The 27,708-nt window shown below is 38.0% G+C and overlaps 1 protein-coding gene across 3 annotated transcripts; it reads right to left on the bottom strand.

Annotated features, from left to right (window-relative positions):
- On the bottom strand, positions 1-26,386 carry sdr16c5a (short chain dehydrogenase/reductase family 16C, member 5a). 3 transcript variants are annotated; one of them, XM_010868219.3, is made up of 7 exons: positions 26,279-26,386; positions 25,380-25,711; positions 24,512-24,643; positions 24,198-24,297; positions 16,616-16,760; positions 15,753-15,878; positions 1-1,645 (listed from the first exon to the last, which is right to left on the bottom strand). In XM_010868219.3, the coding sequence occupies exons 2-7, from the start codon at positions 25,698-25,700 to the stop codon at positions 1,552-1,554; spliced, it is 918 nt and encodes a 305-aa protein (XP_010866521.2). In that variant the 5' UTR covers positions 25,701-25,711; positions 26,279-26,386; the 3' UTR covers positions 1-1,551. The 3 variants fall into 3 exon arrangements, with proteins under 3 accessions (XP_010866521.2, XP_010866520.2, XP_010866519.2); XM_010868218.3 differs by lacking the exons at positions 1-1,645; positions 26,279-26,386 and adding exons at positions 13,231-15,182; positions 26,121-26,218; XM_010868217.3 differs by lacking the exon at positions 1-1,645 and adding an exon at positions 13,241-15,182.
- Positions 26,387-27,708: the final 1,322 nt, after the last annotated feature.

Below are 27,708 nucleotides of genomic sequence, written 5' to 3'. Positions count from 1 at the left end.
TTAAAATCAAACTTTTATTTTTCAAAATTACAACTAAAGTGCATACCGTTGTACACAAAAGTGCCAGAAATGTGTAATGTTCTGATACCAATAATTTTACACATGATAAAACAGTCATTATTGAAATGTGATTACTTAAATGTAATATGGCAAGAATCTCTAAGGAAAAGATTGCACATTATTCACTAGTGAATAGCTAGCTGTCCGTCAGTTGAAATATGAACCGCAGGTTGTCTAGTTAAAAGACATAATGACATACAGAATATAGTGCAGACACTTTTACATAGCAAATTACTTTCTAATTTTCCAACATAACCAACAATAATTTCTCTAAACCTTCCAAATCTATGCCAAGCACCACAATGTTTAATTCATTGGATAAATTATTACTTAATAATTGTATAATTGGCAATAGAGTAAATCTTTAAAGAGTTAGCTTAACTTCACAAAATCAATCCAGTATACAGTATACAATCACTTACATTACACTCGCTTTTGAGTTTCTTTACTGGCACTTCGAAATGTGCATTGAACCAACACGTTATCACAGGTTTTCATGATATAGACCTGAATTGTTTATTTGAAATTTGTGCACACAAACCTATTTTTTCATGTACATGTTCATGTTTCGGGTCTCCACTGATGGATAAGTACAGGACATAATTTAATCAGCTGTACAGGAGACACTTTTTTTCCAGAGGTGGACTGAAAAAAGACATTAATGAAATAATAGTTAGATAAGGGTTAAGGTAAGGGGTAGATAAGTGTTAAAGTGGATTTTAAGTACTTAACACAATAACAGGGTCTAATGTTCTTGCTAGCCCGTACGCAATGCAAGTTTCACCTTCTTCCTGTTTGAAATCCAAGTTGAATCAACCTTTAAAATGCCTTTCTTCCAACACTTGAGGTCGAGTCCGGTGCACAAAAAAGGGCCTTTTTGGAACCTGCCGTGTGCATTCCATTTGAAAACCAGTAATATCGTGCTAAATGTACATTTCTGTTTATGTAGTAATCTCTATACCTCAACCATACTCTACTGTGAAGATGACTTCAATTCAACAACAACGGTGTTACAACTATAATAGAAATTTGATGGACCTGAAAACAAGAGGCCATACAAAGATAAAAGAAACCTGAGCATCAGCAATACAAAAACATCCAATGTTCCTACATAGCAAAAAGAGGATGCATTTCAATGAAAGTTACAAGGGTTAAAAAGTTTTGCAGGATACTCCTATATCAGTTTAGTGGACTGATCATCAAGGCACCAATAGACTCCACTTAATGCTTCTAAAATACAAACAGTTATTTATCATCTTATAATCATTTAAAATGTAAGATTGGTTTCATATTCATGTTTATTTGATTACATGTATATAACCAACACATTTTCTTCATCTGCTGAGGTAAAATACTACAAAGGCTTTTCTTCGTACGCTGAGTTCTAATTAGTTCTAAACCAGAACGTAACATTAAAAAAAGAGAAAAAAATATGATACGCTCTATTAATCTAGTTTGGGTCGTAGGCACTAGTATGTTTCGTAGTTTTTTCTAGTCCTCCTTGATACGTCCTTTAAAGGCATCCATACAGTTGAATGCCCCTGTGTACATTCCAAGCAGAACCCCAAGCTTGAAGGGGATAATACTGTAAGGAAAAAAATAATCAATTAGTTTATGTATTAGCAAACATAACCTGCAATTTATAGTCTATTAGCAGAACAAAAAAGAAAGTAAGTATCCATGACTTCACTGAAACTTAATGACATTAAAATATATCAAGCCATTGTTTTGTTAGTGGGAGGCATGTCTCCAGGTTATTGTTAGGTTTTTGTTTTTTAATTTTTCCCCCTCAAAGATTTCAGTTTGTTTTTCAATTGAATGGTTCACATTATAGATCACATTAAAAGTGAAAAAGTTCTGACATGATCTATCTGTCTCATACTTTTACACCTGGCATTTTAACAGGGGTGTGTAGACTTTTTATATCCACTGTAATATACAAATACAAAATTGCCCAGGGCATTGAAAAGACATAAATATACAGTATATATCCCAGAAGTCATTTCATGTCTTAATGATTCCGCCTGATTGGGGGTTAGTGATTATTCTGTGTGTTTACTGTAATCATGGCTGAATTGTGTTGCATTCAACATGAAGAGCAAAAGTAGACATTGAAACTGCTCAAAATAAAGACTTACCTACCGGACCCAAATGGGATGACTATATCTATAAAACATGTTACAGAAGCAGCTAAACTCTGAGCTTTTACTATTTCAAATAAATTAAAATAACAATTAATGTTTCTTCTTACATTAATATGTTATACTGCCTAATTGGTATTTGACTCATCTATTGGATCTGTTTGCTGCAGTACTACTACAGTAACTGAAATTGAGTCTTGCTTCCCACTCAACCTGGTGCGTCTTTATCAGCACCAACTCATTGGTATCCATAACTTGCATCAATGCATAAGGGCTTTGTAAGTGTTTACCACTACTTGCAAGGTTTTTTCGAGATTGAAAGACAAGGTGTTAAAAGATCACATTGACTAGAGTGCCATAATGTATAACTTCTAGAAAATTCCTGAGAGGAAATGGGCATGAGATACTTAACACAACGCATATGTGCTGACTAACACTGAACAACGGACAATAGATAAGATGTGGTGTTCATTACTGATAGGCCCCACACACCCTGTCCACACCTGCTAGGAACTGTCCATTTGACTGTCATAGATTCTATCGATAGACCCAAGGACTATAGGGCAGGTTGGAACATACCATACAAGCGTACCATGTAGGATAAACCTTTCTTATTGGAGGATAATGGACTATGTAATGATTGGCTATGACCACTGAAAATCACATTGTATGATTTTTAAATAATTAATTTGCATTTTATTGCATAAGCTGGGACCACAGTCTCAAAGAAAACCATTAGTAACACACTACGCCACAGGTGTCAAACCGGTTCCACGGAGGGCCGAGTGTCTGCAGGTTTTTGCTCTCTCCTTGTACTTGATTGGTTAATTAGGTCACTGATTGGTTAGTTTCTACCCTCACCTGGTTGTGTAGGTATGAACTAGGAACCAATTTATAGGAAAAACCAAAAACCTGCAGACACTCGGCCCTCCGTGGAACCGGTTTGACACCCCTGCACTACGCAGTCATGGATTACAATCCTGCAGTGCACGCAAGGTCCCCCTGCTCAACCCAGCCCATGTCCAGGCCCGTCTGAAGTTTGCCAATGACCATCTGGAAGAAGAAGGATGAGTACATCCTCAAGAACGCCATCCCAACCGTGAAGCATGGAGGTGGAAACATCATTCTTTGGGGTTGCTTTTCCGCAAAGGGGACAGGACGACTGCACCGCATTGAGGGGAGGATGGATGGGGCCATGTATCGCAAGATTTTGGCCAACAACTTCCTTCCCTCAATAAGAGCATTGAAGATGGGTCGTGGCTGGGTCTTCCAGGATGACAAAGACCGGAAACAGCCAGGGCAACTAAGGAGTGGCTCCGTAAGAAGCATCTCAAGGTCCTGGAGTGGCCTAGCCAGTCTCCAGACCTGAAACCAATAGAAATTATTTGGAGGGAGCTGAAAGTCTGTATTGCCCTGCGACAGCCCCGAAACCTGAAGGATCTGGAGAAGGTCTATAAGGAGGAGTGTGCAAACCTGGTCATGAACTACAGGAAACATATGATCTCTGTAATTGCAACCAAAGGTTTCTATACCAAATATTAAGTTCTGCTTTTCTGATGTATCAAATACTTATGTCATGCAAAAAAATGACAATTAATTACTTAAAAATCATACAATGTGATTTTCTGGATTTTTGTTTTAGATTCCGTCACTCACAGTTGAAGAGTACCTATGATAAAAATGACAGATTCCTACATGCTTTGTAAGTGGGCAGTGTATCAAATACTTGTTCTGCCCACTGTATGTGTAAAAGACTGTGTTAACTTTGTAATTATTGGGGAACATGTAACTATGGAAGATCAACATCTTGGACTCATGCTGAATAAAGATTATCCTCTGACTACCAGTTGCATTAATTTTGTTCATGGATCAAAAGTTGACAGAATCTAACATTCTAATACAATTCTAGAAGGTAATCTACATCGGTTGGACAAAATTATGTAAACACCACATGGAAAAGGACTGCTACTTTGAAATAACTACAACCCCGTTTCCAAAAATATTGGGACGCTATGTAAAATGTAAAGAAAAACAGAATGCAATGATGCGCCAATCATTTAAACCCTATATTCAATAGAAAATAGCACAAAGACAACATATTAAATGTTGAAACAGAGAAATGTTATTGTTCTCGGGACAAATACATGCCCTTTTTGAATTGTATTTGTTTTGAAAGTGAAATGTTTTCCCATTCCCATACTTGATATAGGAATTCAGCTTCTTAACAGTTCAGGTCTCCTTTGTCATATTTTCCGTTTCATAATGTGCCAAATGTTTTCATTGGGTTACAGGTCTAGACTGCAGACAGGCCAGTTTAGCACCAGGCCTGTTTTACTACAGAGTCATGCTGTTGTAATACGTACAGAATGTGGTATGGCATTGTCTTACTGAAGCAAGACCTTCCTGGAAAAACACTTTGTCTGGATGGCAGCATACAGTTAGGTTCGGACATATTTGGAAACTGACACATTTTTCACAGTTTTGGATCTGTACGTCTAGACAATGTTTTTGAAATGAAACAACCGAGATGCAGTTGAAGTGTAGACTTTCAGCTTTAATTCAAGGGGTTGAACAACAACATTGTATAAAACTTTTAGGGATTGCAACCATTTTTATACACAGTCCCCTTATGTCAGGTGCTCAAATGTAATTGGACAAATTAAAACAATCATGAATAAAATGTTTCGTTTTTATTCATGACTGCTTGAAGTCTGAAACTCATGGACATCACCAAATGCTGGGTTTCCTCCTGTGTGATGCTTTGCCAAGCCTTTACAGCAGCTGTCCATCTATAAGGTGAAGCGCCGTCCAATCAACGTCGCTGAATTTGGCTGAAACTGAGCAGACTACATACAGAAATCCCCAGCTATCCGAGGTTCCACATTCGCAAACTCAAGTATCCGCGAAATTTTTCAAGAAGTCCAAAATTCTAAAAACGTGCTAATTTCAGCCATCCAAGCGTCGATCCAGTTAATTGCATGAAGTGCAAATATAAAGAAAATATAAAGTCAACTGTGCATTACATAACGATTATGCAAATAAACGGTCACGCGCACGATATGTTGTTTTCCGAGATGCGATTGTGTTGAAATAATACTTATCTGCGATTTGTGTCATTTATGCGCGATTTTCCACATCCGCAAGGGTTCGTAGAACCGATCCCTCGCAGATACGGGGGATGTACTGTATCCCTATTAACTTATACACAGAATTCATCTGTCTGCTTCTGTCTTCTTTCATAAGAATGCTGTTCCAGAACTGGGCTGGCTTTTTTAGATATTTTCTAGAGAAGTCTAATCTGGCCTTTCTATTCTTGAGGCTTATGAATGTTTTGCACCTTGTGGGGAATCCTCTGTGTTTGCTCTTGTAAAAGTCTTCTCTTTATGGTAGACTTGGATAATGATGTTGATGTATGTTGTATGCCTACCTCCTGGAGAGTGTTCTTAACTTGGCTGGACGTTGTAAAGGGTTTACCATGGAAAGGATCCTACAATCATGCACCACTGTTGTCTTCATCCACTATGATCATCCACTGCTGTTGTCTTCTGTGGACGTCCAGGCCTTTTTGTGTCGTAGAGCTCACCATTGTGTTCTTTTTTCTCAGGATGTACAAAACAGGATGTACCTAATGTTCCTGCTCTCTCTGATGGATTTTTTTTGCAGCCTAAATATGGCCTGTTTCACATAAATAAACTGCCCTGGAAAAAATTAGGAGTCCACTGCACCTTTTTCATTCCTTTCCAAAACAGTTTTGAGTGAGGAACTGAAGGATTAAAATTAAGAGACCACTGCAAATTTATATTTCATTTTGAGATGACATAACATGGTTTTAAATGCAGTGTTTCCTTTTGCAAGAGATTTGTGGAGTTTTGAGTTTTGTGTTTAAAGTTTTGAGAAAATGTGCTATGTGTAAGCAATTGAGAAAAACTTTTTTTCTCAAAACCAAACCTTAGGGAAATGCATCACAGCTGTCAAACACTGAATGAAAATTATTACTGTTTAAACTCTGGCCAGACTGAAATGATGCATCTCACTGTGTGGCATCTGATTGATTTCACCTTTCACAGAAAAAAGTTTTCTTTATATACATAAATCATTTCCAATTCACAAAATAATAGCTATGAACCACAAACTGATCCACATTTTGAAAATGTTTTTTTTCTACCCAAAGAGTGATTTATTTGCGGTTCACACATGGGAAACAGTGGGCAACTGACCCAGTTCAGAACTCCACTGTGCAGACACAGTATGAGATAACTTAACCATTAAAAAAAAGGTTAATCAATGAATGCCCATCTATCCAGCCAGGTGTCGTTCAAGAAATGTACAGATGGCCCTTCCCCATACCAAGCAAGCAGGTTTTCATGTAGTTTGCAGTTGTGTCGCTAGCCTAAATTTCCAATAAGCATCTAGCAAAAAAAATAAATCAAAATGTAATGTGAAATGTATCCCATAATGTGTATTTTTGCCAGACTGCATACGCGGAGCCAGCCTAGAATAGCGAATGTCTCTTACTGACTTTCATGTGGGAGACCCAGGTTCGATTCTCAAAAGGGTAGCCACGATTGTGGGCCGGCTGAACTAGGCTTGCCTGTTTTTTTTTTTTTTACTGTTACAGAAGAGTATTTCTGTGGATATTTTTTCTATATAGTGCTTCAGTAAAATGAGACCCATATAACCCTGGAATGTTGATCTTGCACTTCCAAACAAGTTGCACTTTCAACTTGTTTGGAAAGGAAAGAAAAAGGTACAGTGGCTTCTTAATTTTTTCCAGAGCTGTATTTACCATATGTAAAGAAAACATGAATGAGCAGGCAAAACACGTCTTTTATTTCTTACGGGATTCACATTCAACTGTAGGTCATAACAGAATGTCACAATCATAAAACAAAACATGGCAACAAAGAAAAAAATTAACTGACCCCTGTTCAAAAGTCTGCATACCTTTAGTTCTTAATACTGTGTATTGCCCCCTTTAGCATCAATGACAGCGTGCAGTCTTTTGTAATAGTTGTTGATGAGGGCCGGAATTCTTGCAGGTGGTAGGTGGCAGGTGACAGGTGACAAATTGCCTCCAGGCTATGCAGTCTTTGGTCGTCTTGCATGAACCGCACGTTTGAGATCTCTCCAGAGTGGCTCAATGATATTTAGGCCAGGAGACTGTGATGGGCACTCCAGAACCTTCACCTTTTTCTGCTGTAACCACTGGAGGGTCAACTTGGCCTTGTACTTAGGGTCACTGTTGTGTTGAAAAGTCCAAGAGCGTCCCATGCGCAGCGTTCGTGCAGAAGAATGCAAATTGTCTGCCAGCATTCAAATTGTCTTGCCATCAATTTTCACAAGATTCCCTGTGCCTTTAGAGCTCACACGCCCCCAAAATATCAGTGAGCCACCACCATGCTTCACAGTGGGGATGGTATTCTGTTCATTATAGGCCTTGTTGAACCCTCTCCAAACATACCGCTTATGGTTGTGACCATAAAGATTAATTTTGGTCTTGTCACTCCAAATTTGTGTGCCAGAGGCGTGTCAAGGTGTTGTCGGGCATATGGTGACTGCGCTTTTTTTGTGGCATTAGCACAGTAAAAGCTTCTTTCTGGAAACTCGATGAAGCAGCTCATTTAGGTTTAAGTATCGTCATATTGTGCTCCTTGAAACAACCACACAGTCTTTTTCCAGAGCAGCCTGTATTTCTGCTGAGGTTACCTGTTTTTCTTTGTATCCCAAACAATTCTTCTGGCAGTTTTGGCTGAAATCTTTCTTGGTCTACCTGACCCTGGCTTGGTATCAAGAAATCATCGAATTTTCCACTTCTTAATAAGTGATTGAACAGTACTGACTGGCATTTGCAAGGCTTAGGATATCTTTTAATATCCTTTAATATTAAAATAAACTTTATAAAGTTCCATTACCTTGTTACACGGGTCTTTTGACAGTTCTTTTATGGCTCAGTATCTAGCCTGCACAGTACATCCATGTGAGAGCTAAGAAACTCATTGACTATTTATACACAGACACTAATTTCAATGTATTTTTATAATTGTATTATTATTATATTCTCTTTAAAACAGTGTATTAATGTAATATCATAATGTATTCTAATGGGTTTATAGACGCATTTTGATTTCTCATAAAGGCCTGAATTTTAGCTTATTTAGGAAACAATCAACATGATAATTTAATTTAAATAACATACAACTTTATCTTCACACAAGCAAGAGAATCTCATTGTGCCATAAGGTGCAAAACATGCGTGTGCAGCGTTCTGACCAGATCCCTGACCAGAGGGATGTAATAGCTTATCCAGGCAAGGGCGTAGGTGTGAGTCAGATATTGGGGGGGACACATTTAACTAAGTGTGAATGTTAATATATTTACCAAAATGTCTTTTTAATATGTAGTTGTGTTTTTCCACTTCTAGTTCAATTCTCTTTGTCCATGATTGCATTAGATATAGACACGCTCTGATTAATAAAAAGGCGTTGGCATTATTTACCAATAAATTGCGAATAGGACCAGTGCAACTGACACAGTATCGTTCAGAAGTAGTCTGGTTGAAAATACTGGGGGCAATAATTTTTTCCACAATGCTTGCTTGCAATACTCATTATATCTGGAAGGATTGTAGAAAATAATCACTGCAAACTATGTTGTCTACTCAATAGAGAGGAAATGGGCATGAGAATCTTAACAACACAGATGTGCTGACTAACTCTGAACAAAGGACAATACATAGGACGTGATGCCTGATACTGATGGGCCCCATACCTCCTGCTAGGAGTTGCCCATGTGACTGACATAGGCTGTATGGATAGGCCCATTGACCATAGGTTGGAACATACCATACAAGGGTCTTTTGTAGGATGAACCTTTCTTATTGGAGGATATTGGACTGTGTAATGGTGGTAGGCTATGACCATTGACCAGCTCCTATGTATCCTGGCATAAAAGACTTAACTTCATATATATTGGAGAATTGGAAAATCAAAGAACGATGGAAGGTTAACATCGTAGCCTCATGTTGAATTAAAATAGCTCTCCCCTGACTTTTGTTCATGGATCAAAAATTGAATCTAACAATGTTTTCTGTACCGATGCCTTGCGGGTGTTAAGACTCAAGTGATCAGTGTGAAAATTCCAGTTTGACTTTAAGAAAGTAGTGATTTCTGAACATCCAATTGTCCGAAATAGCATTTGTAAATTATGCCTTGTGTGACTTTTCAGCTGGAAAGGCATTTGAGATAGATGATAATGTAACCAGAGTAAATTTTTTAAATGACTAATACTACAATGATGTTGGTAACATAGCCAGACATGTTAGTCCATCTTGAAGTTTTCCAATCTACTCCTACAGACCGACTTAAATTACTACTTCTTATTCTCTTACCTGTTGGTTTGTGGCCTCTCTCTCCCTCGCTCAGCCTACCTTTCTGATCCGTGCTATTGTTATGACTGTCTCTCCTGAATGAAGTACTAATACAATGACTCTGACTGATTTACATGATGACATATCAACAGTCTATCTTGGTGTGGCACTAATCAATGATTTACCTGTTGGTTTGTGGCCTCTCTCTCTCTCTCTCCTTGCTTGTTCATGTCTATAACTTTCCTGCCATGATCATACATAGCATGAACCAAATTCTTAAAATATTGAACTCACTTTAGCTATAGCTAGCTGATTCAAAACATAAACTGAAGAAAAAAAAAAAGCTTTTTTGTGTAGATTGTTACCAAGAACCTTAGCTACTTAAACTTCCTTTTTGACTGGTTGTGGCTCGTCCATTACTTGCTAGTTACAGTGGGGAGAACAAGTATTTGATACAGCGCCGATTTTGCAGGTTTTCTCACTTACAAAGCATGTAGAAGTCTGTAATTTTTATCATAGGGACTCAACTGTGAGTGGCAGAATCTAAAACAAAAATCCAGAAAATCACATTGTATGATTTTTAAGTATTTATTTTATTACATGACATAAGTATTTGATCACCTACCAACCAGTAAGAATTCTGACTCTCACAGACCTATTAGTTTTACTTTAAGAAGCCCTCCTGTTCTCCACTCATTACATGACAAGTATCAGAAAAGCAGAACTTAATATTTGGTACAGAAACCTTTGTTTGCATTTACAGAGATTATATGTTTCCTGTAGTTCTTGACCAGGTTTGCTCACACAGCAGCAGGGATTTTGGCCCACTCCTCCATACAGACCTTCTCCAGATCCTTCAGGTTTCGGGGCTGTCGCTGGGCAATACGGACTTTCAGCCCCCTCCAAAACACAGCGAGTGGAGTTTAGACCAAAAAGCTCTATTTTTGTCTCATCTGACCACATGACCTTCTCTCATTCCTCCTCGGGATCATCCAGATTGTCATTGGCAAACTTCAGACGGGCCTGGACATGCGCTGGCTTGGGCAGGGGGACCTTGCGTGCGCTGCAGGATTTTAATCCAGAACGGCGTAGTGTGTTACTAATGGTTTTCTTTGAGACTGTGGTCCCAGCCCTCTTCAGGTCATTGACTAGGTCCTGCCGTGTAGTTCTGGGCTGATCCCTCACCTTCTTCATGATCATTGATGCCCCATGAGGCGAGATCTTGCAATCTCCCCAGACCGGGGGAGATTGACCGTCATCTTGAACTTCTTCCATTTTCTAATAATTGCACCAACAGTTGTTGCCTACTCACCAAGCTGCTTGTCTAATGTCCTGTAGCCCATCGCAGCCTTGTGCAGGTCTAAAATGTTATCCCTGTTGTCCTTACACAGCTCTCTGGTCTTGGCCATTGTGGAGAGGTTGGAGTCTGTTTGATTGAGTGTGGGGACAGGTGTCTTTTATACAGGTAACAAGTTCAAACAGGTGCAGTTAATACAGGTAATGAGTGGAGAACAGGAGGGCTTCTTAAAGTAAAACTAATAGGTCTGTGAGAGTCAGAATTCTTACTGGTTGGTAGGTGATCAAATACTTATGTCATGCAATAAAATACAAATTATTTATTTAAAACTCATACAAAGTGATTTCCTGGATTTTTGTCTCTCACAGTTTAAGTGTACCTATGATAACAATTACAGACCTCTACATGCTTTATAAGTAGGAAAACCTGCAAAATCGGCAGTGTATCAAATACTTGTTCTCCCCACTGTACTTGCAGACCCTATGGTGAAGACTAAGACAGAGATTGTGCAAATCTTTTTAGCAGGCTTTCTTCATTTCAGATTATTCATTTCAAATCACTTTTCACACAGCCATAGGAACTACTCAGTATTATCTAGCAAGCAACTACTGTAAAGTTTGTTTTATTAAACTTGAAAATAAAGATAGCTAGCAAACTACATCTTAATTTTTTTGCCAATTCGAAAGCTTATATATTTTATCACGTTCATTCGTTCTATAGCTATGGAAATGTATTGATGTTTATATATGTTGTACTTACTGTGAAAACAAAACTTATAGCTACAGTAATTCACTTAGCCAGCATACACACACTGCTCGTCATGAAAGAATGAATGAGAATGTTGGATTATGTTGCAACGGAGATGTGACAAGTTCCAAAGCATAATTTTTTCAAAATAAAAGTATGCAAAACAGCATGTCCCCTCCGTCCCCCCTGCTCCTACACCCTTGTATCAAGGTAACTTCAGGAGCAACTTTGTGACATTGGGTGTAACTTCCCAATTAACCCATACTACGAAAGGTGTATATGTTTTACCTTAGGTATGCGGTCATGGCAATTTATGCTGCATCTCTAAACTTCACTGAGCAGGTTATATTCGTGGTTAACTTTAGAGACCACGCAACTCCTCTAGCTTTCCCCAATTATATTCTCTATGAAAGGTATCAATCCTATTCTGAAGGAATTCAGCATCTTTGCCGGATTCTAGTGCCACATTTCTCCAATGCCACTCGCCGAAGTAAAGCCCTCACTGTTGAACAGACACCTTACTTGGTGAAATGTTGCCAGTGGACACTTCATGTATTCCATGGGTGATGCTGAGCATCTGGGCCCAGTTGTTTAAAAAATTTAATTGGGATCAGCATGGATCCAGATTTGAAAATCCCATGTTTTACTCTCCAAGATCAGGTATTTCATTTTACATTTGTGCCAGTTTGTCAAAGTAACATTGGATTGGATCACCCTGATCCAGATACATTATTTTCAAGTTCACCAAATCCGGATTACCACCGCTCTAAATGGGACTACATATCACAATGTAGGCTACTAGCTATGTAAAGCCATGTTTCCTAATCCTGGGCCTCGGGACCCAAAGGGGAGCACGTCGTTGTTTTGCCCTAGCACTAATACACTGAAACAAGCAAACTAGTGTATTTGTTTATTTCAGAGTGTTCATTTGTTTCTGACTATTTGCTTGTTTCTGAGAATTTGTGAGTTTTTGAGGATTTGTCTGTTTCTGTTAATACTTTGGAAAGGTTTGTTTTGGGTAGTAGTGGATGCCTTTACTTTTGGGGTGTAATCTTAAGTACACTGGGGCAAGTTCCTTGGAAATACATGGTTATAATTTTGCAGGAATGTGTACTGTAGGATTCGTTTTTTTCATGCCTGGATGGGTTAATGAGTATGCGTGTATCAACGTATAGCTGGAGTGACACACCATTGTTCCATATGTAATAGGTTACCTGCCTCAGATGGGACTAGGGGAACATTAATAATTTTCCCCTTGTGAATAGGTTACAAAAACGGCACTTCTTTGCGGATCTCTCCTGGGGAATCTAGTGTGTGGCAAGAGTTGTTTTCAATGACAGTGTATACAGTGGGCCCAGAGTCCTAGTTTAAGCACATCCATTGTTAATTTATAGGTGACATGAGTAAGCTAATAAAAAACAAGGGGACTTTTTGGAAAAATACAATGTTCTTTTCTCCAAAAGAATAGGCTACAAAACATAGGACGTATCAGTTCCATTGAAAATTTGATTTAGATAAAGTAACATTTTGGGACAAAGGAGCAATTGTACAGTTGCTGTGAAATACCTTTTAAACAGGCAAAAAAAATATAATAATAATTTGAAGCTGGTTAATTAAGTGAATAGCTTACTTTAAATATGACTATTCAGAAATTATTTTGATGACGTACCAAACGGTTGTGTTTTAGTATCAAAACAATACTGACATTTTGGTAAACTGTGCATTACTGCTCATTCTACTCAAACACATTGAGATACTGTCTTTACAACTACACGGGGTAGTAACCACTGGGAGTATTTGTTGTCCCAAGTCACATCGAAAGGGATCTCAGATGCTAATCAGGCATCACGCTCCAGACATACACTATGTCACTTTTAGACTTAGGGTAATTCTTATCTTTAGACATTGATAACTACTGGTATGTACTCTGACGGATTTTAGTTGCTTAAGGGGGTAATACACACACACACACGGACGGGAACACACGCGCACGCACACAAATCATTTTTAATAACAATAATATATAGCAAAAGTTGCTAGACACAATACATAATATATGCATTTCCTAATTAGAACAAGTTCATGTGAAATCTGTTGAACTTCAAACCCTGTTGACAACAAAACCAAGAATGAAATGCTCACTCCAAACAGGCTGGTTAGATGTATTTTTAAGTGTCATGTGAAGTAGTTCAATAGTGCTGAAATTTGTTTTAATAAGTGTGAATTAAAAAAATATCTAGTACTAAGTACTCCCCCTATTTTTCAACCCCCCAGATTGTAATAACCAGACTTTTCCTGGTTGCAACAACTCTATAGTAGGTAGGAACAACCTCTGATTGAGGCATGTATTTTCCAATCTCATATTGCCAAGAGTTTCTGATACTTATCAAGCTGCTAGCTCAACCAGGAACCTGGTACACTTCAGTTTAAGTTAAACACCTTTCCCAGCTTTACGACTATAATTGAGATTGAACGTCCCTGATATTAACCGCAAGGAATCACTAAAGCACATCATGACATTGTCCAACTTTACACACTGAGCCTACATATTCTACACATGAATGCAAAAAACACAAAATAATACTGTAGAAAGTGTGGAACCCTGAGCATTGGAAACTGTCACATAATGCATAGTGTTTTTATCCTCTATTACAATCAATTACCCGATGAATCTATGGGCAAAATTGTTGTTTACGAAATAATGAGAGGGAGCTGTTTATGTACAAAAGTTCCTATCAAAATATATAATGCTGATATAGACAACACTATTGTCTGCTAGACAATGACAATCCTAACACAGCTTTGCATTGGCCCTCTTTTTTTCTACCACATTAAATACATAGCTATAAATGCAGAATAGTTTTTAGGTTTGCTCAACCACCATAGATTAAGATGCCATCATTCAGGTTTTCCAAAAACAAAATAGAAAAAATATATTTATTAAGTATTCACATATTCCAAGGAGATTTACATATGATGCCCACATAGAAACTGGTGAACATACATCTAACCACACCCCAAACATGTAAAGTGCATTTGAAGCACAATGCTGCATTTGTTTTGTTGTTGTTTTATTTCTTAATCTGTCATTGGATCGAAGTTAAACATTCAAACTTCCCAATGTAATATTTATATAAAGGAGCTCATTCTTAGGTGCCATAAAATACAGTAGACCTGTATGCAAACCCATCAACACACGTGTAATCATGCAGAAGCGTTTGGGGAGACATCTAACCTCACCCAAAACATTAGCATGAACAATTTCACTCCAGCCATTACCCAAATGTTGGTATAAATGTTATGCTAACAAAAATCACCGGGGAAAAGTAAGAGTGAAATGCAGACTACTAATAAACATACATATCAGCACTGGAATCCATAACCAATGCCACTTATTTGAATGGCTTTGTAATGAAGACAATTCGTATGACAGCATCAATGTGTTAAACGTAAGCCAAATGCAGCACGAAGGGCTCAGTGCAGTTTAAAGTGCAAGGTCTCATATGGCTCTAGATTCTCAGTGCCCCCCAGGTACCTTCCCAGGAGAGCTGCTTGCTTCCACTGCAAGGAGCTACATGGACAGTAAGGGGATGTCAGACACTTCATAAAACTACACACACCCCATGTGCATTAACTATTTTTTTAAGTTCTCCACCAGAACCAGTGCTTCCCAAATAACAACAGAGACATTGTAGGATTAATTGTGCTGGTTTCTTTGAACTGTATCAGAACTGACTGAGTTTGCCTGATGTGTAGTAACACACTTCATTAGTGCTAGCAGTTTAGCCTGGCTATGCACTCGTCCATAGACAGAACACTAAAGCGCAGTTGATTGGCAACCCAGCCCAAAAGGTTAAGACTACATACACCAATGGTATAAACATGCAGTGACTATTGTCTCAAAGATTGAAGCGGTTTGGTTTGACTAGACTAAAGTGTAAAAAAATGGGAGGGGGGGGGTTTGTATACTGAAACAAAAATTATACAATTTGGATAGACGTGGGAATATATAGGAAAAGTTGCAATTTACTTGAATGTGTCTGTGCAGCAGATCTCTCTGGGATAATCAGTGTGACAAATAGTGAAGTTAGCCTGGTAATTTCCATTATGAAGACTCTCAAAACAAGAATGGAATACTCACTTCTTTAGGCCCATCACAAAATACATGCTCTTTGGAAGCAGAAGGTAAACTTGGTCAGTTAAAATGGCTTCAATTATCTTCTTTGCTACGTAGTCTGGATCCAGCATAGGTATCAAACGGGGCCATCTGAGCAGCAAAGAAGAAAAAGTTACCCTTCATGTGTATTCTAGCAAAACAGTATGCAATCTTTTTAAAGCAGCATTTCTCTCATCAGTACAGAAAAAAACTTGGTCTGTTTTGTCAGGGATTACTCAATACCCAAGGGCAGCAAGCCCTTATAATATGAAACATGTTTACTAGCAACATTGAGTACCAAGTATTTAAGTGTGTGACAAACGAATACCATGGAGCGCCTAAGTCTTCTGGTTTTCCCTTTTAATTAAGACCAAGACAGCCAGGTGAGGGGACGTTTTCTTACAAATAAGTCAACTTTATTCATCTAGTACAAAGGACGGACCAAAGATCCAGACACTTGGTCTCTTTGGAATTAATTTAAAACGGCTGTATAAAGTGTGTTAGGCATTGTATACACACCCACATTTCAATTCTACCATATTACAGTTAGTGATACACAATAATTATATTCCACCCTGTCAATTCAGACATACTTAACAATTCATAAAACAAGTCAATTTAAGAGCCAAATCTTAAATCTGCTAAATAACTAAAATGTAATGTCCCATAAAAACCCCAACTGGTGAAGCTTTAAGGGATATACCAGTAGAGCATTATATATGGATGTATACACTTTCAGCAGAATATCTTGTAATAATATATTGTGAAACTGCAAGGAAGATTATTATCCTCATATAAAAGCATAAGGAACTCAATCTGTAAACCACCCTTTATTGCTGATTACTTACTTACTACTGCAGCCATCAAACATGCCTGTGTTTATGAAGTATGGACACACTATGGTAGTTTTGACTCCATCCTTCCCCGTAGCCAGCAGCTCCAAAGCAACAGACTCAGCAAAGCCAATAGCAGCAAACTTACTGGCACAGTAATCTATCAGAAACAACAAACACGTATTTACAATTGGCATACAGTACAATGCAATGCTGCAGGACTTTGTTCTGTTTACATATAAAAAATAAATTATATGTAGAGACCACAAAGTTGTTGAAACCAGGGAGGGCAAAGTACCATTAAAACCAGTCCATCTCATGAATTTGTCCAGCAATGTTCTCATGAAGCCATCAAGCATGTCCTTTAACATGAACCGACAAGCTGCTACTACCGGAATTGGTATATGATTAAATGTTTTGAACTAAGAACCAACAAAAACACTACCTTAATAGATGTCCTATTAATATAATTGTGGGAAAACAGAATCTTATCAAAAACCATCCAAGCACGGCATTGTAATGGTCAGCTATTGCCCTTCCGGCCAGTTGCTGTGACTTCTGTTGCAGAAACAGCTTCTCACACTCTTGTTTGCCATAAACCAAAGCAAAAGTCAATGCATTTGTCGCTAGCCTCTACTTCCAATACAAGCCTCTAGAGGGGGCAGAAAACTGGCTAGCAACAAAGTGATGGCATTGGCAATATCGGGTCCAAATGCACACAGTTAAACTGAGTGAGTCAGTCTGGAAACTTTATGGTACTGTAACCTTATATGTTGATAGAATAGTTTGCGGGAAAGGTGACAAGGCTATAGTTATATATATAGTTATAAGGCTATAGAACCACATAGTATTGACTTCTGAACAATATTGTCACATTAATACAAGTCCATACCTGGAAGGAGGTAAAGGTCATTCCATGTCCAAAGAAAGGTAAAGTACCCTTTATTGGCTATAACAGCCCATCAGTCAGTCTACAGCCAACACTAAAGGAATTGTTAGATTTTGTTTGTTACAATTAAACCACTTTGTGAAACACGTTAAGCAAACCTGTCAGAGGTAAAGGTTATCCAGACAGTTGTCAGAAATGTTAATGGCCAGAGAAATTCTTGTTCTGAGCAATCAAGGATATTCCATGTGAGACATTGCCAAGAAACGGAAGAATGCTGTGTACTACTCCCTTAACAGAACAGTGCAAACAGTCTCTAACTTGAATAGGAGGAGTGGGAGGCCCCAGTGCACAACTGAGCAAGAGGACAAATACATTAGTGTCAAGTCTGAGACGCCTCACAGCTCTTCAACTATCATCAACTGGCAGCTAAATTTAACACTAGAACCGCCAAATGCCTACGCCAATTGGAGTTTGAATTCATAATTAAAATAAAACTGCCATATTGAAAGCTTTACCCTCCTTCCATGACTTTTCCTAAATAGGTGTAAATTACCGTGTTCCATTGTCAGAATTGTAAACTGACAAACGGACAAGAAACCAGGCATGCCCAGCCGGTCCACAACAAAAAGAGATGATCGTTGTTGACCTCCCTGGAGGTGAACCCAGGTCTCCCACATGATACACTGTGTCTTTAACCACTATAGCACAGAGCAATACATGTGCTGGGTGTCAGTCTAGCCACTTGACATTATATAATTGTGTCACGCAGTAAAATCACGCAGTTTGAATATTTAGCTAGACAGTAAGCATTGTGTTAAACTGAATAAAGTTTCTGATTAAGTTTACCTCAACCACAAATAGCATTTATGAACTGTCTGGCTTTTGCCACTGGCCGTTTTAACAGCTTATTAGCCATTCGTGAATTACATTGATACAATAACTATCAATATAGGTGACGATAACTGACTTTTTCGTCAAGTGAAAACACGTGAGAATCGTGTAGCCAGCGAAGTGTTTGTCTATACAGAACAAATCCTAATATCCACCAGAACTGTTCCACTTTAGGCTTGCTTCACGATTCTCTCGTCTTTTCACTTGACAAAAAAGTCAGTTATCGTTAGTGATGGCCATTCGAGGCTTCATTACCGTTCTTCCAGCAACAGAATATTATGCTATCAGTGCTAACTCAGATTTACTTTTTCAAAGTAAAAGCCATAATTGAAATAATAGTTAATCTTATTCTGTACATTTTATGTTTAATGTCTGTTCCAATGTTGTTCTTTTTCACAGACTAGATTGGTAACTATATTGCCATAAACATTTCAATTACGGCTTTTATTGTGATAAAGAAAATCTGAGTGCTGCCAAAATAACGCTAATGAAGCCTCGGGTGGCCATCAATAGTTATCGTCACTTATATTGAGATATATATATATATATATATATATATATATATGTTATTCACAAATGGCTAATCAGTTATTAAAACGGCCAGTAGCAAAAGAGGATTTGTTCAGGATAGACAAAAACTTTGCTGGGTACAACCTTGAGTAGATACGTTATGGGAAGCCTAAAATTAAACTGTTTACTATATTGTGACTATTTCTGGTGGATTTCCTAATTATGTCTCAGGATAAACACTTCGCTGGCTACATGATTCTCTCTTCTTTTCACTTGACGAAAAAGTCAGTTATCTTTGCCTATATTGATACAGTAGATATTGTATCAATGTCACTCACAAATGGCTAATAAGCTGTTAAAACAGCCAGTGGCAAAAGCCATACAGTTCATAAATGCTATTTGTTGAGGTAAACTTAATAAGTAACGTTACTCAGTTTAATTAATGGTGTCAAACAAAATTAATCAAACTTGGCGTGATGTTAATGAGTGAAAATAATATAATGTGAAGAGGCCATACTAATGCCCGGCATATGGGCAGTTCAGTGGCATAGTGGTTAATGACAATGCCTTTCATGTGGTCGACCCGGATTAGATTCTCAAGAAGGCAGCCATGAACACATTTTATTGGGCCGGTTGAACTAGGCTTGCCTGGTTTCTTGCTCAATAACTTATTCATTGCGCCTATAGACAAATCCTATAGCCAATTATTTGCTTATTTTACTGAAGATTAAGATTCTACAAATGTATCTGGCGAAATAATGATTCACAAAAGGAAATACCAACGATATTGTTTACCAGTCACCAATTCAACAAAGGTATTACAAGTTACAGTTTTTATTTTAGGAGGGAAAGAGAAACTAAAATCACACACACCATATTGTTTCTATTCTTTCTGCTTATTTTACTGAAGATAAAGATTCTAGAAATGAATTAGGCTACATAATTATTCAAAAAATGAAATTCTACACCATGTGCAGAATTATTAGACAAATCGTGATCCTCACATTTTTTTTTTTATTGTTGAACAAACTATAATTGAACCACTAATCTGAATGTTTAACAAAGGATTTTTTTTTTGTTGATCTTTCTCAGGGGAATACATAAGTGTGCACAATTACTAGGCAACAATTAGTGTGCAGAATTATTAGGCAACTAAATTACAATAATTTCTCCAACTCACTTGTTTATTCTCAATTTGTAGAGTAAGTGCAACAAATAAGTAACACAAAACGAAAATTAAATAACATTTCTGGCCTTTCAAAAATATTCAATGACCGATATAGCCACCCTTCTTTTCAATTACTGCCATGAGCCAATTACTGCCATGAGCAGTCTGTCAGATTCTTGATCTGTTCACGATAAAAATTTGCTGAAGCAGCAACCACAGCCTCCCAAATGCTGTTCAAAGAGGTGTATTGTCTTCCCCGACTGTAAATCTCATGTTTTTAGAATAGGATTTGAGCCAGGTACGGAAGGGGGCCAGGTCATTATTCTGGCATCTTTGTGGCCCTTGCTTGCTAGCCAAGCAGTGGAGTGATGGATGGAGCATTGTCCTGCATGTGATGGAGCATTGTACTGCATAAAGAACATGGCCTTCTTGAATTCTGAGGACTTCTTCCTGTACCACTGCTTGAGTTTCAGTCCATCATCAACCCGAAAAGGTCCAACTACCTCATTCTTAATGATAGCAGCCCATACCAGTACCCCTCCTCCACCTTGCTGGCGCCTGACTCGAAGTGGTGCCCTGTATCCATTAATGATGGCCACAGGCCCATCCATCTGGTCCATCAAGAGTCACTCTAATTTCATCTGTCCTCAGGTTTTTCTTTGCCCAATCTATACACTTCATTTTGTGAATCTTATTCAGTGGTGGTCTTCTTTCAGCCTTCTTGACCGTGGCCATGTCTCTAAGCACTTGACACCTTGTACTTCTGGACACACAGGTAGGTTGCAGTTCTGGAATATGGTGGCAATGGGTTCCTGATAGCTTCCCGTTTAAGTCTTTTGCAGTTAATTTGCGTCATTTGCACCCCAGTTGATTATTAGCAACAAAACGTTTGATTGTCCGGTGGTCACGCATCAATAGTTCAGCTATTTCAAGAGTGTTTTATCGGTCTGAAAGGCATTTTACAATTTATGACTTAAGTGTCAGTGAAATCTCTTTTTTGGCCCATTGTACCTGAAGCTGCCTAATAATTATGCTCACCTTGATATCAGGTGTTATTCCCTGTTGCCACACCATCCCTTATTACACAAATACATATCACCTGAAAATTATTAAATCCAATGAGCATTCAAGTTCATATGGTTTGGAGTTGGAAAATGTACATAGAAATAATACAATCAGAATACTAATTTCACTAATAATTGTACATGCAGTGTACAGTGGGGAGAACAAGTATTTGATACACTGCCGATTTTGCAGGTTTTCCTACTTACAAAGCATGTAGAGGTCTGTAATTTGTATCATGGGTACTCTACAACTGTGAGAGACATAATCTAAAAGACAAATCCACAAAAATCACATTGTATGATTTTTAAATAATTAATTTGCATTTTATTGCATGACAAGTATTTGATCACCTACCAACCAGTAAGAATTCCGGCTCTCACAGACCTGTTAGTTTTTCTTTAAGAAGCCCTCCTGTTCTCCACTCATTACCTGTATTAACAAATACTTATGTCATGCAAAAAAATGACAATTAATTACTTAAAAATCATACAATGTGATTTTCTGGATTTTTGTTTTAGATTCCGTCACTCACAGTTGAAGTGTACCTATGATAAAAATGACAGACCTCTACATGCTTTGTAAGTGGGAAAACCTGCTAAATCGGCAGTGTATCAAATACTTGTTCTCCCCACTGTATATAGTTTGATGACGACCCAGTAGATCAGTGGCCCCCAACCCTTTTCACTTAATGTACCCCCCAACATAATTTGCACTGCTTGGAGTACCCCTGAAGTACACCCTCATGTTAATTTCACTAGTAAGTCTATGGTGTCGTAAGTGTTTTCAAGTACCCCCTGTGGAGAGGCCAAGCACCCCCAGGTGTCCTAGTACCTCTGGTTGGGAACCACTGCAGTAGATGAACTGATGCTATGGCTGGATAGTGATGCTGCAGAAGAGAATGTCCATGCTAATAGGGACAATTCGTATGCTAATGACGCCAAAGGGCGTTCGGCTCTGGCAGCTATTTTAGTGTTAATAGTACCCTCAATACACCAGTCTCAAAGGTGAAGAGGCAACTCCGGGATACTGGCCTGCCAGGCAGAATTGCAAAGCAAATGCCGTATCTCAGACTTGCCAATAAAAAGAAAAGATTAAGATGGGCAAAAAGAACACAGACATTAGACAGAGGAAGACTAGAAAAAAGTCAAGTACTGGCTATGAATGATTCTGAGACTAGCACTAACAGCGACAATGTTCTTATTCTCATTTAAAGCATTACAGTTAAAAGACCACTGACAACTTGAATGCTTCTGTTCCTCACTCAAAACCTTCCTTTTCAACTTTTTTGGAAAGGAAAGAAAAAAAGTGCAGTGGTTTCTTAATTTTTTCCAGAGCTGTATGTTGAATTGTCAGGCAGCCTATATCGTTTGTATTATGTTTCAATAATAGCCTAATTAAATTGTTGAATGGTCATGGAAATCTTGTATTTCATTTATAAGTTCATTAAAATTCAAAGACTATCCTTCACCTGGGAGTATCGCGCATTCATCCATTGACGTCACGCATTCAGTGAGGGGTGAGTAGCACCTGGGTAACAACACTAAGTGCTGTGGGCTGTTGGCCAATCAAGGCCAAACGGGCAAAAATAATAATAAATGAAAAAAGGTAAATTTAGAATTCTGACAACGGAACAATACGCCTATTTATATATGGAATTCAATTTACACTACACTACATTCAGTCCATTAAATTAGAAACAGATTACTGTAGATAGCTAGCTAATAGCTATACAGTACCTATAATGAAAACAATGAATCCAATCAGTCCATGGCTGGTACATATCTTTAGAAAACAATGACAGTTGAATAGCTAACCACTATGCTATGTGAACTAAACTATAGAACCATAAACCTTTTACCTTAGGCTTACTATAATGTGGCTACGGAAACTTGTAGCCAGCAAAGTTTTAGTCTATCCTGAACAAATCCTAATGCCTAATTTGTTTTGGCCGTGGCGATGATCGAACACTGTTCACCTATGTGGCAGCCCGCATCTCTAACCACTATGCTATTTAACAATGGGGAGGCAGTCAGTCAGGCACTCACTCAGTCAGTAAGAGATTTGCTTTTCTAGGCTGGCTCCGCTTATGCAGTCCCACAAAAAGAACCAAAAAATTCATAATGGCACTTGATGGTCCGGTTTTGTGGCCACATTTAATTAAAATCTATTAAAAACAATGAAACTACTGAGGAACTCAGCAATCACAAACATATTGGTATTACAAATAAAACATTGAAAGGGGATGACTGAAGAGTGCTTACCATACTGAGGGAATAATATATTATCGTACATACATTATAAATTGCAAAACTCCACCATGCAAATTGTGATGCAATTGTAATGAAATCAGAGCACTGGTACAATGACAAAGTTAATCACTGAGGTTTAAAAATCCACACAAATGTTTCAGTAAAGTACACTGAAATTGTGTTATCATTAGAAAGTATGTTCTGTATTGGTACTGTACTTGTCTACTAAGACAGCTCCAGCACTTGCAAAGCTAACTTATTGTTAGGGGAAATATGCCCTGACATGTGTTGACCCACGTCTTCCTAGTTGGAGGAGCAGTATGGAGGAAAAGTGGCTTGGCACAGATGCCCAGGAGGAAAGTCTGCAGTGATCTTCAACATGCCTGAATTTTGTTTGGGAGTTGTTGCAAATGAGACTGGGCAATACAATTCAATAAGACAAAATTAGAGAAGGGATAAGAAGAGCATTTTAAAAACATTCATAAAGTGACCGTCCTTGACCCATTTTCAGGCCATTTACCCCAGTCCATGCAATTAACTCTTCAACAACAGTTCATGGACACGTTAAATATTAAACCTCTATTCCCATGCAAGGTCTACTGAAAACATCTCTCACTTTGCCTCACAGTAGAACTGATTTCATAATGTACTGCCCAGATACAGATCCGCACTATGGCTATAGGGTGTGTAGGCTTTTTTTCCCTTTTACATCTGGCCCTGTTACAACACACCTGATTTAGCATGTCAAAGATTACTTATCATGGTAATGGACTAACAAAGAATGCACATATGCATGCGCACACAGTGGTATTGAGGACAATTTACCTGCTAGTCCATTGACTCCAATCAGACCAGCTGAACTGGCAATGCTGACCAGGTGACCATGGTTGTTGGCTGTCATCGCTGGGAGGAATGCTTTATATGTCTAAAATAAATAATTTTTAAGACAGATGTTACACAACATATGGAATTCAATTTGAAATGGTCTGCTGGGATTGCCATTTCAAAAAGGCCCACAATGCCAATAGTACTTCTGCACATATACATTACAGGCAATTTCTCAGTGAAATAGCCGACAAGTTACAGAAAACCGACAAGATTGTTTGGTGGATGTTATGTGAGCTGGTTTGTCAGCTCACCCAAAAGTGGGCCATGGTGTTAACTTCCATGGTTTTCTCAATTAAAGAGTCTGGTGCTTCCATGAACTTTCTGCCGGTGACGATGCCTGCATTGTTGATGAGAATGCTTACATCCCCTGCTTCCCTCTTGACCTGAAACATTTATTATTACACAGTACAATTCAAAAACATGTGGAATCAAAAGACATTTCCTACATCCTGTCAATCCTTTTATGGTACAGATTAAACATATTTGCTACGCAGCCATTGAAATGTATAATTGGTTAAAATGGGGATGGGTGATGCTAAACAAAAGATGCTAAATGTTATTTGTCTACAGTTGAGCAAACAATCATGTGCCAAGGAGTCAGGTTTTCATGTGGCTTTGCTTGCTTTATCAGTAACAATGGACACATTATCCATTCATTCATTGTGCCCCTAGCAGAATAATGGTTGGCTTTGACAGATAGTTAACTACACACACAATATAGTAACACTGCAGTAACAGTGAATAAGTTTCCAAATGTAGCATTAAACAAGGACTGCATTTTTAATGTAAAAAGGGACTATCCACAGCTTTTGTAGAATTTAAAATGGTCCAATTTTGATCAGCATGATCAAAGTTTGAGATAGAAGTGTTGCATCGCGCTCCATGCAATATATGTTGTGTTGTTCATAGCAACATAATTTCATGTCTATCTTTAAAGCAAGCAAACTTCTCAACAGGTGGGTAATATTCATCACTGACCATGTATACATGTACACCTATTGTCAATTTATTTAGGTTTAAGTTGACCACTCCTCTTAACATTTAAACAAATAAAATGAAAAGTAGTAGGAGCCACACAACTTTAGGATTAATAAAAATTGAAGATAAGTAATTGATTACCTGGTCAGCCACTCTGTAGACCTCAGCTTTGTCACTGCAGTCACATATGTAGTAGTGGATCCTTTGTGCACCTTTCTCCTTCACTAGTTTTGCAGTCTCCTTTAATCCCTTCTGATTGATGTCCCAAAGGATCAAAGAGACACCCAAGGGGGCAAACTTCTCTGCCATTAGACGGCCAATACCGCTACCCGCCCCGGTGATCAGGACGATTTCCCCGGTTACATTTTTCTTCTTGAGTGGGATGAAAAGTTTAACAAACGCCTCTATGTTGTAATAGACTGACATTACGACAACCTGAAGGGTTTCCAGGAGGAAGTTCATTTTGCTGATCCCTATAAAGACAGTTGAGAGAAAAAAAGATAATTTGGTTTAACAGTTCATGCAGGCAAATTGTTTTTGTGAGACTTGATTATTATAGATTGTTCCAGCCGATGCAGTTTAGCGATCAAATGTACAGTTTAGTGTCCAGCTTGGCGTTTTTGTTCACTCATTATATTGCTTATAGATAGAACAATTATTAAACTAATTCAAACTGATATTTAGTGAAATTCCACTCAGATCACAAGATAGGAATCACGCGATACGCAATATCTATACAATGTGAGACCGTCACACAAACAAAAGCGTCGTAGCCTACATTGAATGAGATACAAAAGCAGTATAAGATTGTTAACAGAATTCGAGCGTTTCAAAATGTATCATCATTTTAACAAAACATAGTTACATCAATGAGCTTCAAACCTGATATTTTGTTGATTTAAAAAAATGCCTAGCTATTCTGAACAACAGAATTGTTAAAACACCGTTGAACTCAGCAAGCGATGCACACAGTAATCAAAGGAACAACTAAAACACGAACTGGAAAATATATTTGTGTATAACTTCACAAGGCGCATTACCTAGCTTGTTCAGATAATACGACAGTGCGCCACTGCGTTGATTGCACCTTGAGCTTTGTCCGTTGCTTTTCTTATGAAGTTCATCCTACCCAACAACCCCGGCTCAGAGACTAAGTAATATCTCTTGACAGCCAATCAAAACTCAAAAGGGAACTACGCAAGGAATTCTGGGATTTAGTGAAAGCTTCCATTCATACAAGGGCCTAGGATAAATCATATTTAAAACAACTGAAATAAGAAAAATATATTTTGTTCAAAGAAATAGTGTACGAGAAATAGGAAAGATGCGCTTGTAAAATGTGCCATAATATTATTCAGTAAAGCTTTTTATTGATGTATTTTACAATTATTTAACCAGATAAAATTGATTAATTATATTAATTAATTACCATTATTTTTCAGAGATAACGTGGTCAAAGACATAAAACTGCACGAGAAAAGGAAAAAAGGAAATCCACATAAAAAATACAACAAAAAATAAACAAAAGCACTATCCAAAATGTGAAATGATGGAAAATTCCTTTTCACTTTCAAAGACTTTAAAGATATACTGAAGAATAACATTTTAATTCACAACCCCTTTTCCATAAAAGTTGGGACACTGCGTAAAATGCAAATAAAACAAAATGAAATGTGCAAATCATTTATCCTTATATTTAATTGAAAATAATACAAAGACAACATATCAAATGTTGAAACTGAGAAATGTTATTGGTTTTGGAAAAAAAAATGCCGATTTTGAATTTGATGCCAGCAAGACATTTAAAAAAAGATGGGACATGGGCATGTTTACCACTGTGTTGCATCACCTCTTCTTTTAACAATTCTCTGTAAACGTTTGGGAGCCGAGGAGAAAGTGAAATATATTCCCATTCCCATCTTTCTTGATATAGGATTCCTGCTACTCAACAGTTCGGGGTCTTTTTTGTCATATTTTTCATTTCATAATGCGCCAAATGTTTTCAATGGGTGACAGGTCTGGACTGCAGGCAAGCTGGTTTAGCACCTGCTCTTTTACTACAGAGCCATGCTGTTGTATTACATGCAGAATGTGGTTTGGCATTGTCTTGGTGAAATAAGCAAGGCCTTCCTTGAAAATGAAGTCGTCTGGATGGCAACATACGTTGCTCCAAAACGTGTATTGTTCAGCATTAATGGTGCCTTAACAGATGTGCAATTCACCCATGCCATGTGCATTAATGCACCCCATACCATCACAGATGCTGGCTTTTGATCTGTGCGCTGATAACAAGTTGGATTGTCCCTCTCCTCTTTAGCCTGGAGGACGCAGCGTTTGTGATCCCCCATAAATATTTAAAATTGTGATTCGTCAGACCACAGGACGTTTTCCACTTTGCCTCAGTCCATCTTAAATAAGCTTGGGTCCAGAGAAGGCGGGCGCGTTTCTGGATCTTGTTTATATATTTTTT

This window comes from Esox lucius, chromosome 3 (assembly GCF_011004845.1).
Source record: "Esox lucius isolate fEsoLuc1 chromosome 3, fEsoLuc1.pri, whole genome shotgun sequence".
In the NCBI taxonomy this organism is placed as follows: domain Eukaryota; kingdom Metazoa; phylum Chordata; class Actinopteri; order Esociformes; family Esocidae; genus Esox; species Esox lucius.
Note: the sequence above shows the minus strand (reverse complement) of the source record. Positions and strands in the feature narration are given on the sequence as shown.

Coding starts and splice junctions, on each gene's coding strand:
- sdr16c5a (XM_010868217.3), bottom strand. CDS start 25,700: ATGAACTTCCTCCTGGAAACCCTTCAGGTTGTCGTAATGTCAGTCTAT. Junction 24,298..24,511: donor ACACCATGGCCCACTTTTGG/GTGAGCTGACAA, acceptor TATTTATTTTAG/ACATATAAAGCATTCCTCCC. Junction 15,183..15,752: donor TTTGTGATGGGCCTAAAGAA/GTGAGTATTCCA, acceptor CTGTCCATGTAG/CTCCTTGCAGTGGAAGCAAG.